The sequence below is a fragment of the Hydra vulgaris genome, chromosome 10, assembly GCF_038396675.1.
Source record: "Hydra vulgaris chromosome 10, alternate assembly HydraT2T_AEP".
NCBI classification, from domain to species: domain Eukaryota; kingdom Metazoa; phylum Cnidaria; class Hydrozoa; order Anthoathecata; family Hydridae; genus Hydra; species Hydra vulgaris.
Genome location: NC_088929.1, coordinates 22,801,367 through 22,817,500, shown reverse-complemented (window position 1 = coordinate 22,817,500; position 16,134 = coordinate 22,801,367). Strand labels below are relative to the sequence as shown.

Below are 16,134 nucleotides of genomic sequence, written 5' to 3'. Positions count from 1 at the left end.
TTTATTCATCCAAGACATAATATTTCAATTTTTGTATAAAAATTCTCATTTTATGTCTAAAGTAAGACATCTTAATTTGTGACTGCAAGTCATCGCGAAGGTCTTCTAGAAGACTCCATGCAAATAAACCGAAAAGAGGTTGTAAAGACATGAAAAACAGTGATTTTATGTAATTTTAATGTGATTTTTGACTTTATTTGTCTTAAATTGTTGTAAATGACAAGTTTGCATATATATATATATATATATATATATATATATATATATATATATATATATATATATATATATATATATATATATATATATATATATATATATATATATATATATATATATATATATATATATATATATATATATATATATATATATAAAGCGCACTTTTTACACTTGCTGCTACATCGACTATCTTTTAACCTGATTCGCACTCCCTTGCGAATCAGGCTAAAAGATTTTAATTACTTTTAATTACTTAAGACAAAAGTCTTAAGTAATTAAAAGTGGCGTAATTGTTGACAAAAGAATCATTTTTGACCTTCCGTACTCCCAAGTGCAACAGTTTAAAGAACTATATATATATATATATATATATATATATATATATATATATATATATATATATATAAATATAAATGTGTGTGTTAGATCAATGAAGATTATGATCATACGTCACAAAATGAATCTAATACATCAGATAGAGATATTGAAGCTTTAGAGCAACAGGTATTATTACTTCATTAAATGTTATATATGTTGTCTTAAGATAATATTTCAATTTTACTCTTTTTTTTATTAAATATTTTGGGAAAATTTTAAACACATAAAATATATAAAGCATTTATTAAAAAATATTGTTTTGTCAGATAAACATTTAAGTTATTCAGTTGTTAACTAAACTTAAAGTCCTTGGTTTTCGAGAATTTTTTTTTCAGATTTTCATAGTTTTAAAATAATCTTGATATTCCTGGTTTTGTAAAACTATAAAAAAATATTTTCCAAAGAACAAATTTTAGGAAGATTCAATATGATATAAACTATATTTTTTAAGAATAAGAAATTGTTGTAAAAAATAATCTACTAATGTATAAAAATAATTTTTATATAAGATTAAATTTAAAAGAATGAAATATTTTATTATATTTATTTTTTATTTTTGTATGAATTTATTTCATACTTAAACATTTTTAACAAAAATATGTGTTATGTATTTCAGATAAGGACTCAGAGGTTCAAAGTCCATGAAGTTAGGAGTTTTACATGGAATCTAAAGTTTTGCAGTTCAAAAAATTTAGTTAACAAAAACTGTGGTTTGTTAAAATTGTCAGAGAAATTTTTGAAGAAGTTTTTACTAAAATGCTTCTAAAATAATATGAGCATAATACTTTTAAATCTAAAAATTTCCAAATATTCAAAATTACATATTTTAGGCAAGAACCTAGATAAAACTAATTTCTAGAGAAAAAACAATAGTACCATTTGAACTAGTCCAACGTGTCAAATTTGCTTCAAAAATTTAGTGACAAGATGTTTAAGACTAATATGCAACAAAAAAATTTTATTAAGTCATTTTCTACTAATTTATATATGTATATATATATATATATATATATATAATATATATATATATATATATATATATATATATATATATATATATATATATATATATATATATATATATATATATATATATGTACATATATATATATATATATATATATATATATATATATATATATATATATGTATATATACTTTTAAAAATAGTCACTTATATTACATAGACAAATTTGCAGTATATATAAAAGTATATATACATATATATATATATATGTACATATATATATATATGTATATACATACATATATATATATATATATATATATGTATATATATATATATATATATATATATATATATATATATATATATATATATATATATATATATATATGTATGTATATACATATATATATATATGTACATATATATATATATATGTATATATACTTTTAAAAATAGTCACTTATATTACATAGACAAATTTGCAAAATTTTAGCACTGATATCAAATTAGTTCAAATTAGTTCAGGAGATTTTTTACTTTAAATTTGAAAACAAATTTAAAATTATTTAATCAAGCATTAAAATTTAAAGAAGTCTTAATTCAAATAAATAATAAAATAAATGAAATAAATTATGCTTCCTGTTTGATGACATATTATGTCAGGTGATATTTTACTAAAACAGAAGAAGCAATATTAAAATGGGAAGACTTCGTAACAATATTAAAATGTCGGATATTTTACCAGCTCTTGTTCTTTTTAATTATAGTTAAATGTTTATTTATTGTTAAACAAAAATAATTGAAAAAATGAAATACACTAATTTATATATGTATATATATAGATAATATAAGTATCGCAAAACAAACACATTTCACAAAAATGATCCCAAAAAAGTTTTAATTGTAGAGAACCACTAAAGTATTTAAGCGATTTTAAACGTAAAAAGAAAAACATTTGACATTTGTATATAATTAAACTGGCACAAAGTTTTATTTTTTCAACTCAGTTTGTCATTTTATTATTAATTTATTACACTAAATCAACCGGATTGAAAGATATATCAAGCTATTTTGAGAGAGATAGAAATTATCCTCAATGTTAATGCAAGACTTGAAAAATGATGTTACTGAGGAACCCATTGTTGAACATCAGGAGAAAGCTGATGATCTAGGTAAGTTGATATTTTCAATGCAAGAAAAGCTGAAAATAGAAAACAGAAGAGAAAAGATTTTGTTGAAAAGACATTGGTTCCAGATTCATGGCCTTTAAGGAAAGCATCTGAAGTATTTAATACATTAAAAAGAAAGAAAGCACCTGAAGTATAACTGTAAATCTATTGCAAAATAAAAGATCATTTGAAGAGAATGACAATGTAAATTAAGTTGAAATAATAGAATACAAATAATGGAGTACACAGATGAGCAGAGTTTTTAGGTTACACATATACAGTAAACAAATTCATTGTGAAAGTCTTTGCGAAAAGCTTGATAGCAAAGTATTCCATTCTTATATTGCTAAAGCACATGATAAATATTTAAATAAATTGAAAGCATTCATACCCTCTAATAATATTTTTTGATTGATTTTGCAGAAAAATTTGAATTTGTCAAGATGAATCAAGAGTTACTACTAGAACCAACGACAATCCACATTACATGATCAGGGTAATATGATCAGTGTGCTCCTAAATGTTAACCAACATCTTTATGTTTTGTATCTGATGACTTAGCACATGATATTGGATTTATTGTATATTAAAAACTGTCAAATTTGTACAAAAAGCATATTCTAATACCACAAAAATCCACTATTTTTTGGATAGATGTGCTGGCCAAAACAAAAATTGCAAAAATTTACATCATCATGCTGAAAATTTTGAAATGCAATGTAAATGGAATTTTTTTGCGACATCGCATGGACAGCAAACATGTGATGGCATTTCTGGGACAGTTTCAAATGCCAGTCTTCAACATCCGTTTGATTTACAAATTCAGAATGCTGAAGAAATGTTCAATTTTTCTTAACATAACATATTTGGCATCTACTTCTTTTTTTCAAAGAGCGAAAATTGACGCCTCGATTAAATAACGCTATTGAAAATATTAAATCTGCAAAAATGATTGCTTAATTAGGTTGTTATCAGAAGTTGATGGAGAAAATGAAGACGCCTTGTGAAATTGATGCATCTTCATTTACCCAAGACTTTGTTACACTGGCCAAGTGGAGATGATTTTTGTTGGGTTCTAAAGCCCGATATCCTAATTTTGGTTAAAAAAAAACATTACCTTCAAAAATAGGACACATATACCAGATAGACACAGATGATTTGCTTAAAATCTTTAAAGTGACTCAGACATAGTACACCAGGTTTCTTTTATAAGCAATTTATGAATTATCAAATGCAAGTAGCCTCTGGTTTTTATAGACTAGTTTCTTATTTAAAACTTGTATTTGTTTAATTTTATCGACTATTAAATATTTTATGTGTATGATGAATTTTAACTATTGATAACGTATTTTTTTTTTATAAATAGAAATTTTCAAAATAAAAATTTTTTCAAAATTTTTTTTTTTATATATTTATTTATTTATGAAAATCTTAAAAAAACTCCATGTTTTGCTTGTAACACTCTTTGAAATATCTATTTTTAAAACAAAAAAAAATATAAAAATTTAATACTGGTTACCATGGTATGGTAGACTTTTTAAATGATTTGTTGCTCTCCCACTTGTTATTATAGTGCTCGTCAAATTTTTCAAATTCAATATTATTTTTATTCATAAAGATGAATAGAAATAAATGAACCTTATGCGTAGATGTGCAATCAATTATTTTAACAACTATATATATTGCATAGCAGTTTTTTTATATTGTTGTTTTATTAAAATTTTTGATTATGTTACATTTGTATTATGTATGTATTCAGTTAATAACTAAATTATTAAATCAATATAAAATAGTTATATAAAAAAAATGTTACAATAAAATAAAGATATTTTTCGGAAATACAAATATGGAATGAAGAAGCAACAAAATAAAAGTTCAGTGGAAAAATTTAAAACTATCACTAAAACATAATTTAGGTTTCTTGAAAAAGCCTTGCAAAACCATCTAGATAGGGGGCCCCCATAGCATGCCAAGTCTATTTTAGACAGGCTATTCGTAGCTCCTGCACTCATTTGCTCCTTCTGAAGCCTGGATTTATTTATTTTATAATAAAAAGACTTGTCAAAACATTCAAAAAATGTTTCCTAAAACCAATAAAACCAACTGTTTTTCTGATAGTTGTGCTGGCCTGTACAAAAATTGCAAATGTTTTTTAATTTTTATGTAATCATGCTGAAGATTTAGGAATGCAAGGTGAATGAAATTTCTTTGCGACATCACAAGGAAAGACTCCAAGAAATGTAATGGCATTGGTGGGACAGTTAAAAGTCTTGTTTCAAATGCAAGTCTTCAATGTCAAATTGACTTACAAATTCAGAATGCTGAAAAAATGTTATGCAAGTATGATATGCTTAACTAGGTTGGTTTGGTATCAGAAGATGATGAAGTATCTTGACATTTTGTTAGCATTTTGAAAATTAAAGTGAACATAATCTTTAATCTTTACAATGATTATAGAATGAATATACTTTTTTAATAAATTTACTTATAAATTTAAAATCTCTAATAAAAAAGCATTTATATTTTTCTTTATTAGTCAAACAGTTAAAAAATATTTTTCTGTCAGCTGGAACTTAAATATATATACCATATATACCATCATATATATACCGCATATTTATTTTCATGAAGTTTTTTTATAATATTAAATTTTAGGTAAATGATTTGAATCATCGTTTGAACATAGCAACAAACAACTGTGAACTTGCAAAAAAAGATCTTTCTATAGCTCAAGCTAGTGCTTTATTACAAGAAGAAGTATTGCAATCACTTCAGATAAAGGTACTGCCATTGTTGTATGTTGTGGAGTTATTATATTAGGATTATTTTTTTTGAAAATTTTTTTTTTCCATATTTAATTAATGTGTTACCTATAAATTATTAATGCTTGTAACAGATATCCAAGAATGTTACGGTGTTTCCTAATTTAAATGATGTGTTAGCTATGAATCATTTTTACTTGTATCAGGTATCCATGAACATTAGGGTGTATCCTCAAGGCCTGTTAAGCTAATTCAAAAATATATTCTTTATAAAAATTTCTTTTTTTTGTTCATATATTATTTGTTTTACTTGAACAAATTATATACTTAAGAACTCCGACGTAAAACGCCCCCTGCCTTGGGACTTTTGGTTGAGTAAAAGCTAGAGATGGTGTCTTGATAAAAATACTCATCTTACGCAGATGTTAAATGTATCTGGCTATTATCTTATAGAAGGCCTCCTAGGCAAAGACTTAAGGGGTAAAAATATTCCATCTCTCGACCAGTCTTACGTCTATTATTTATCTATTAGGCTGACGCAGATGTATTTTTAATACATTATTTCCAGTTTAAAATGTTGAATGCTGGATCTTCTTGACTAAATGCAAGGATTTTGCTTGTGTCTCTGTTTTTATGACTAGGCAACTCATTCTATTATCTCCTAATGAGGGTACAACTCTAAAACTCAGTTTTATGGTTCTGAGGCCGGCTGGTAGTCAGGTTTCCCAAACTCTGTGGAAGCTCTCAGATAGGCTGATTCCATCAACAGCTGAAAAAATATTAAAGCATTAACAGTGCCATGTTGTGCATGGATGTTGTCCCTGTTTGTACTTTTGGTGAGCATTGCCAAGGCCACATTTGGAGGTCTTTGTTACGGCTTAGGGTTTATTAATAGTAATAAGGCAATTGCTTTGGCAATTGCCTTATTACTATTAATAAACCCTAAGCCGTAACAAGAGCACTATTAAATAGTGTACTGAGTACTATCTATGCTTTGAGTCAAGTTCTATAACAAATTTAAAAATGAATAAAGTACTAAAAACTATAAAACACAAAAAACCATCATCATCACCAAGTTCTCTAAACTTATCATTCACTAGTATTCGTGGTCTTCGAAGTAACTTTTCTTCTGTTCAGTCTTATCTCTTGCAAAGTTCACCAGATCTACTCGCTCTTTGTGAGACTAATTTGAGTTTAGCTGTCTCATCTTGCGATCTAAGTGTTGATGGTTACCTTCCTTTAATTCGTAAAGACTCCAATAGTCACATGCTTGGTCTTGGCATTTACATTTGTAAGAATTAGGCCTGTAAATCGAATTGAACGAGCCAAGCTTGCCAGGGCTCGGCTCGAGCTCGTTTCAAACATGAGATTCTTTGTTCGAGCTCGGCTCGTTAAGGATTGGTATTGTTTGGGCTCGGCTCGTTTTACATGTTGCTCAAGCTTGACTGGTTTAAAATTCGAAATAATTATTGTAACCTGTTAGTTTGAAACTCGTTTAGTAAAAAAAAATTGTTCGTTAAAGGCTCGTCTGTAAATAATGCAAGTTCGAATCAACAAACAACATAAACAATCCTACAGTCTATTAAACATTTAAATAAACAACGAAGTAACGAAATTCGAATTTTAATTTTTCAAAGTTCAATTTTTCTTCAAAGTTTTTTTAATTAAAAGTTTGCTAATTTTTGCTTATCGCAAATTATCTTTTTAAACTGTTTGACGCTCTCCAACTTGTAGTTCTATTAATTATGTTAAAAGTTTTATAATCAACATTTTTATTCACAAAGAGGAAGAGAAATGAATAAACTTTTATAATAACAGAAAGCAAGAAAAAATGTTATAATGCATTTAATCGTTTTAATATGACGCGAGTTGTATATTAAAGTTAGAGAGTTAGTAGTTCGAAGTAATGAAATTCGAATTTTAAAATTTCGAAGTTTATATTTTCAAAGTTAAAAAAAAATCTGTTGAGCACTAATTTATAGTTCTAGATTTAGTAAATACAAGTTTTTAACAAAAACAAAAATTCACGACTTTACCTGATTAAATAGCAGAGTAAATAAACAAACATTCAATATATTATCATGAAACATTTAGTTGTGCAACTTGAAAAAATACCTCTCTACAAGTTAAAAAATGGCTTCTTCAACAAAATCATTGTGAAAAGAGTTTGAAAAAAAAGTTTTATATATTTACTTTTTCTGTTTTGCATAATTTGTTCACTCTTAAATCTTGTTTAATAAACGAGCCTAATTTTTTGTTCAAGCCCGGCTCGTTTACCATTCGAGCCGAACATGAACGAGCTCTTGTCGAGCCGTTTATGAACACGAGCCAGGATTTACAGTCGTAGTAAGAATTCACCCATTTGTCGTAGGTTTGAATTACTAGGTTTGAATCCACAGACTATTCTTTTATGTGCTTTTGTTTAGCACTACTTCACTCTATCGCCTTTCTCTTTGTTTTTCCTCTTTCTCCTTCATCTCAAGACTGCACTCTTTTTGATGTTATTTCTGATCAAATTGACCAAGCCCTCTCTCTTTATCCATCAGCTAATATTACTGTTGTCGGTGACTTTAATGCTCATCACACTGAATGGCTTGGCTCTAGTGTCAGTGACTCTGCAGGCATTAAAGCCCACAACTTTTGCCTTGCTCAATCCCTAACTCAAATAGTCAACTTTCCAACTCGCTTTCCAGACAACCCAAATCATTTACCTTCTCTACTTGACTTATGTCTTCTTCCTGATCCTAGTCAGTGCTCAGTTTCTCCACATTCACCCTTAGGTGCTTCTGATCACGGTTTGATCTCTCTAACACTATTATATCATTCTTCTTCAATATCTGAATCCCCCTATAATCGTACCTCTTACAACTACCTTAAGGCTGACTGGGACTCTTTCTGTGATTTCCTTGGTCATGGTCCTTGGGTGGAAATCTTTCGTCTTCCTGTAGACAAATGTGCTTCTTACATAACTTTGTGGATTCAGGCTGGCATGGAATCTTTTATTCCCAATCAACAATTCCAGGTCAAGCCTCACTCTTCTCCATGATTTTCCTCACATTGTGCTGCTGTAATTGCTAATCGAAACCATTACTTCCATATCTATCAGCAAAACAATTCTCTAGAAAATAGACGTCTGTTTATTACTGCTAGAAACCATTGTAAAAAGGTTTTGTCTAATGCCAAAGCCTGCTATTCTCAGGTCATGAAATCTCATATTTCATCACAAAAATTAGGCTCTCGTGACTTCTGGAGAATTTTTAATAGTATCAATAATAAAGGCAAATCTGTTATTCCACCTCACTTGTTTGGTTCAGACTTTGTCACCTCACCTAAAGACAAAGCTGAATTATTTGCTAAGAACTTTTCATCAATATCATCTCTTGATTTCACTAGTTGTATTCTACCCAATATAGCTGTCAAACAGGTTGATCCATTGCTTGACATTCGCGTCACTCCAGCTTCTGTGTCTAAAGTGATATCCTGCTTAGACTCTAAAGCTTATGGTCCGGACAACACACCCGTTATATTCTTGCAGAAGTGTTCTCCGGAGCTGTCGCCTATACTTCCAAAACTATTTAACAATTGCTTATCAGAGTCTTGTTTTCCAATCTGCTGGAAAGCAGCATCTGTTATCCCTACTTTCAAAAATTCTGGAGAGCAATCTGACTCATCAAACTACCATCCCATTAGTCTTCTTCCTATCATAAGCCAGGTTTTTGAATCTTTCATTAACAAACACTTAATCTCTAATTTTAAATCTAATAACTTACTTTCTGATCATCGATATGGATTTCGATCTTCTCATTCTAATGCTAATTTGCTTACAGTAATAACCAATAGACTTTATTGTGTATAAGAAAGAGGTGGAGAGGTTAAGGCCATCGCTCTTGACATTTCTAAAGCTTTTGATAAAGTTTGGCATGCTGGTCTTCTCCATAAGCTTTCTTCTTATGGTGTATCTGGTAACATATTTAAGATTATTGAATCCTTCCTTTCCATTCATAGTATAAAAGTTGTCCTCTATGGACAGCACTCTTCTTCTTATTCTGTAACTTCAGGGGTTCCTTAAGGTTCAATCCTTGCCCCTTTTTTACTTTTTTTAATTTACATGATCGATCTTCCAGATATTCCAATATCTAAGGTGGCATTGTTCGCTGATGATACTACCATTTATTCTTGTCATGATAAGAAGCTAACACTCTCTGATTGCTTGGAGGGGGCATTGGAGCTTGAAAAGGATCTCACTTCTGCTACAGCATGGGGCTCACAGTGGCTGGTGAACTTTAATTCAGATAAAACTCAATTTTTTTCAGCCAATCATTGTTGCAATAATTTAGATCTTCTTATATTTATGAACAGTAATGTACTCGATGAATCTACCATTCATCTTCTAGGAATAAATCTTACTTCTGATCTTTCTTGGAAACCATATATCAAATCCATTGCAAAATTAGCATCTGCTAAGGTTGCATCTCTTTATTGAGCTTGACACTTTCTTACTCTGGATTCTATTCTCTATCTTTATAAATCTCAAATCTGGCCTTGTATAGAATACTGTTGCCATATCTGGGGCAGATCTTCTAATGATACCCTTTCTCTTTTAGACAAGGTGCAATAATGCATTGTAAACATAGTTGGACCTGCTCTAGCAGCCATCCTCCAACCATTATCACATCGTCGTAATGTTGCTTCTCTTTCTCTTTTCTAAAAATACTATAATGACCACTGCTCTAAAGAGCTAGTGTCTCTTGTGCTATCTACTAAAATTCATTCTCGTGTTACTTGTCAATCCATTAAGTCTCATCCTTTTTCTGTGACTGTTCCTAAGTGCTCCAAAAACTCTTATTCGCCTAGTTTTCTTTCTTGAATATCAGCTCTTTGGAATTCGCTTCCTCCATCTTGCTTTCCTGATTTATATAATTTGCAATCCTTTAAGTAGTCTGTCAATCATTACCTTGGTCTACAATCTTCATCTTTTCTCTTCCAGTAACTTCCAACTCTAATTAGTGGTTGCTTGCAGCCTTGTTGGAAGTGAAGATGTTTAAAAAAAAAAAAAGAAAAACTTTTGATAATGATTTTGAATTTTACTTTTTTTTCTAAACAAACTGCACAGACTCAATCCGTGTATTATCATTTCAAAATTATTAAAAAAAAGAAACTAGAATTGATGGGATTCATTGTTTTTAGTACTAAATTTTATGTCTTTTATACTTTTTTAAAACTTAAAACTCTTCTGATCAACTTCAGATTTGTATTGCAATTGAAAAACACTTATGCAAACTAATTTTGGTTGAAAAAAAAATTCTAAAGGTAATGAGAATTCTAACCTGGAGGTATTTGTGACTCACATTGATGAGAAAAAGACAGAAGGATATTTTTAGGAAACAGAGTTTTAAACATTAACATTAAAATCAATTAAAATATTACTTAATGGTACAAAAGTTTAAATGATTTAATCTTTAACAAAAATTAGTTTTTGTACTGACCACTTAAAATCCTATTTATCTTAGGCTAAGTTAATTGATGCGATGTCACATTCATTCATACATTCATTGATACATACATTTACTTTCTACAAGCTCTTTTTACTCTAAAAATGCTCTTTTTACTCCCTGAAGGAATTCGTTAAGAGGATTTTCAAAAATGTAAAAAAGTCCTTACTAAGTCATAGTCTTAGAAGATGATAAGCTTGTGACCTTTTTTTGCTGGGAAAATTATAAGCTAGTGTTTTTTTTTTTTCAGATATGACCCTTTAAATCACCCTAATAAATATAAATGGGAAATAAGAAATTTTTTTATATGCGCAGTTAAAAGTTATTAAAGTTGTTTTATCATACAAATAAACAATGTATATTCCATTCAGGTAAATTCACATGAGCGAGAAATTGAATCACTTAGAAAAGAACGTGAAATTATGCTGGCAGATATCAGTGTCGATGAGAAATTTAAGGCTGTTATACAAGATAGAGATGAAGCTTTTTCTAAGTAAGTTTTATGTTCTACAGGTATTTTAGAATTATCAATAGTGATATGAAGAAAAGTTATTAGTTACCAAAAAAAAAAAATCTCAGTACCAATTCTTTTTTTCTAGGGTGAATTTTGTATCAGGGAAATTAGAAGAATCATATTGTGACATACGAAAGTTAAACTCTCAACTTTTAACGGTTGTAGAACAAAAATATGCTTTATCTGAGCAATTGGAAGAATGGCAGGTGAGAAAGTCATTTAATGCATATATTAGTTAATTCTTTGAGGATGGTAAGAGTTACATTAATTAGTTAAAGGTTGCTAGTTGCTTTATTTGTTATATAAACATTTATTATAATAACATTGCTTAGATGAATGTGTATTATAATGGATGGGGAAAAAGGTGAATAGTTTTCATAACTTATTGATGTGCAAAAAAAATATTGTAAAATTATTTTATTTGGGCTTCAATGTTACTTCATTTTGATTGAAATCACAAATGAACAAAATAAAGCCATCTGGTTATTTAGAGCTATATAGGGACTTAAGCTATACTTTGGTTTATGTTAACAATATTTACAGACTAATGTTGTTTGTATAAAATATTTTTTTGTAAAATAAAACATATTTAAAGTTTTTGCTAAATCTCATAATTTAATAATATGGACTTAATATAAGGTTTTAAGATATTTTAATGGTATAGCTGTCCTTTACTTGTGTTAGTAAAATTAGCAAAACTCTTAAATTTTTTTTTTCTAAAGTTTGTATAGCAATTTTGGGAACTTAAAATAAAATAAAGATTTTAAGTAGAGTAAAACAGGTGGTAGATAATAGAAATAGTAGAATAAAACAGGTGGTAGATAATAAAAATAGTAAAACAGGTGGTAGATAATAGAAATAGTAGAATAAAACAGGTGGTAGATAATAGAAATAGTAGAATGAAATGAAATGAAAAATAGTTATGATAATGTTAATTCGTTTTTCTGAATAGATAATTTTAATAAAAATTTTTTTGAAAAATAAGCAAAAACTCAAGAATTCTGAGAACTGAGAATGAGACAAGACGAGAAATTTAACAATTTTTGAAAACAAATTTATTAAAATCCAAGTAAAAAAAAAAAATGTAAACCTTGTTTTGACAAATAGACACAAATGACATTTGTCAAATGTAAACAAGTTTTTCAAATATTAATTCAGAATTTTTTTGCCAAACTTTTCCAACAAGACAATGTTTTCTCTGATTAAGATGATTTGTTCTTCTTTTTCTGGGTGTAAGTTGTGTCTGGATGATCGGACAACATTTCCACCTGAGCTAAAAACTCTCTCTGGTTTAGTTGAACTTGCTGGAATAGCTAAAATTTGTCTAGCTAATGAAGAGAGTTCTGGCAATGTATTTGAATGCAATTTCCACCAATCAAGAATCGGAAAGTCTTTTTTGGCATCAGGGAGATATTCATACTGGCACATTTCGCTCAAAATAGGATTCAGTTCAGATGTTGGCTCTTGTGTTTCAAGTCTAACGTTTAACTTGCGCTTCAGTTTTGAATTAGGGGACAAATCTGCTGAAAGGACTCTGGCAACAGGTTGGCACTCAACATTATCCTTAACCTGTGAGGCTAACCATTCTTTTGTTGTTTGAAATTTTTTGAAGAGCTTCAAGTGAGGTCCCTTTAAAGCAGGATTTAAGTAGTTTGCTGCAGCACTCAATAAGTTTCCAGTGTGACAAAGAGGAAATCTTTTCTCAATGCAGCTTTTCAAGTTTTTGGCATACAAGACACCGTAGCCATTTTTTCCATCCGTCTCAATAAATTGATCAATTTTGTCATGGATTAAATAAAGAGAATCAGCGACAGTGTTAATTGTTGGAATGGACTCAGCCGACCACGTTTCTGTAGCTTCTTTAAGTGGTGCCAAAATTTCTACTGCTCCCTCGATTGATTTCCACTGTGATGCACTGATGGTCTTTGAAGAAAAAATATCTTTATTTGCACATAATCTGATAATTGCACTCTTTAGATGTAGGACAGAAGCCATGCAATCCAGTTCACTATTCCATCTTGTGTCAACAGATTGGCGTAACTGTCTAAAATTGATTCCTTGAGTGTCTGATTCTGATTCAAGCAACTCAGCTGCAACTGTTGACTGGTGAGTTAAAGAAACCAAATCTTTGCATGTTTGCAACGCATCATCCATTCCAGCAGTCATTCCAAATGAGTCTCGAACTGCACATTACAAAATATGATTGTTGCACAAGTATTGGTCGAGGCGCTTTGACAATTTGACTGCAAGTTTCATGTTTCTTGCCTGGTCTTTCACGCAGTACATTGGCAAATCAGCAGGCAAATTTAGTTATTCTAAGAAAGAATCCAGCTTTCTTTTAATTAAGATACCTGTGTGTCTGCCTGGGAACTGTTGGACATGGGGTGTCCAATAATGTAGTCTCCAATTTTCGTCAATAGCATGAAAAGTCCAAGAGATGTAGCTGTCCTGAGCTCTAGAAGTCCAAAGGTCAGAAGTAAATGCAGCACTTTTTAGATTTGGCGTAATCTCCATTATTATGCTCTTCACTCCAGCTTGAACTTCTCTTGACCGAATTGAAAGCTTTCTTGAATATGTTGTTCTGTGATGAAGGCTCAGTTTAGGGTTTGCAATGTCAAACAATTTCTTGAAACATCTTCATTCGACTGCTGAAAAGGATGCCAGATCAGTGCAAAAGTAATCCAGCATTGCAGAGTCAAACTGTTTTTGAATGGAATTGTCTTTGTCATATTTGGACTTTGTTTCAAGCATTTCGACCATGGTTCGTTGTTTCTTCTTAGGAGGAGGAAGAAGAGAGTCGTCAGTTTTTTTAGAATTCTCAACGTAATCTTGGCTGTGTTTTTTTTCGAGGTGACGATGAAGTCCGCTTGTGTTTCCATCTTTTGTTTTCAAAGACTTTTTGCACGCCTTGCATTCAGCACCGTCACTTGTTTTTTGAAAATATCTCCAGATTTTGTTTTTTCTTGGTGACATTTTTGATCGTTGAAATGAGGCAAGAATAATTCTTTTCAATATGAACAATATGTGTCAAGTTGAATTCCACTGGTGAACTAATGAAATTAAGTCGAAAGTGCACCATTTTATGCAAAAAGTTTTTGTATTTAAAATCTAATTAAAAATATTTAAAATCTAATTAAAATTTTTTAATTAGATTTTTTTTTTAAATCTAATTAAAAAATCTTATTAAAAATCTAATTAAAAATTTAATTTGTTTTTGTCAAAAACAAATGAAATTTTTAATTATATTTATTAAAATCACGGAGTCAAAATATTAATTAATTAAAAAAACAAATTATTAAACATTTTGTAAATTATAATAATTTTTAATTTGGAAAATAATACAATATTTAAGTCTCGTTCTACTTCTCGCGAGAATTTCCTATTTCTCGTTTCTCACGAGAAGTCCCATTTCTCACGAGAAACGAGAACGAGACGAGATCTCGCTCATGGTTAATTTTTAGTTTAAGAGTTTAAAAATTTAAGAATTTTTTTTTTTAAATGGTAATGGTGAACTATTGAGTTAAATAAAGTACGCAAAACGTTAATTTGGTGAATAGGTAAATTTATCTAAGTTTATCTTGGTAAAAAATCTGTATAAGGGATTGTCCATAAATTACGCAACGCAAAATTTATTTTAAAAACAGATGATTTTTTAGCTATACAGCTTAAAATTCTCAAGAATTTTTTCCTGTGAGAAAAAAATTAGAGTTTTAATTACCTGTTAATAGAAATAACATTTAAAAAATGTTATTTCTATTAACAGGTAATAACATGTAATTAAAATCACTTTTATTGTTTACTTTAGATTATTTTAAACATAATTAAACCAATAATATTTTACTTACTTCAAATTATCTAATGTTGATTTTTAAAATCTTCGCTTGCTTCTAATTGTCTAACGATTTTTACTGATTCTTCAACAAATATTTAAACAATAAATATCGATAAAGCCATAGATTTAATTCAAATAATTATATTTATTTGAATGATCAAAAGATAATTGAAAATGATCATGCAATAATGAAGACAATTTAAAAAAAATTTTCGCAGGTTGAATTTTTTTATTTTATTTATATTAATAAAAAAAAAAGTTGACACACGTATATAGACATATTGGCAATAACTCTGCGCACCAGTTCTAAGCTCAAAAAAAAAATTAACATTTTTGCACCAATCTTTTTTTATTTAGTTTGATATGGCATCTTTGATTGATCAGCAGCTTACTACAAAAATAAAAGACGAGCAATGGAAGTCGAGGAAGCGTAGTGGTAGCATTACGCCGGCTAGATTATTTGCTTCAAAAATTTTTTCTAGTAGAAATAATAGCAAGAACCCGTCTCCAAATAGAGTGAGCTCACCTGTTTCATCAAAAACTAAGTAAGCTTATATCTTGCCCGATTTCGCACAGTATCTACAAATTTTATATGATTTTAACAAAAATAATATTGAATAAAGAGAAATTAATATTAATTTTTAATATTAATGATATTTTAGAATATTATCAAGGATTTTTTTAAGTCATGAGTGTGTATAGATTTTTGTATTAAGTTATTTGTATAGAATTTTAATGTGACTAATTTATAGTGATTGATGTAAATATCTGAAACTTTTTTCTAAATTAGTTTTA

General features: G+C 28.9%; 1 protein-coding gene across 4 annotated transcripts in view; it reads left to right on the top strand.

The window, feature by feature from the left end:
• LOC101240983 (BICD family-like cargo adapter 1) overlaps nt 1-15,930 on the top strand; it is an 81,092-nt gene extending 65,162 nt beyond the window's left edge. For all 4 annotated transcript variants that reach the window (XM_065807539.1, XM_065807538.1, XM_065807537.1 and 1 more), the window contains 5 exons: nt 649-726; nt 5,395-5,520; nt 11,365-11,486; nt 11,593-11,713; nt 15,697-15,930. In XM_065807539.1, the coding sequence (XP_065663611.1) occupies nt 649-726; nt 5,395-5,520; nt 11,365-11,486; nt 11,593-11,713; nt 15,697-15,888 (639 nt within the window). In that variant the 3' untranslated portion in view covers nt 15,889-15,930. The remainder of the gene's footprint in view (nt 1-648; nt 727-5,394; nt 5,521-11,364; nt 11,487-11,592; nt 11,714-15,696) is intronic.
• Nucleotides 15,931-16,134: the final 204 nt, after the last annotated feature.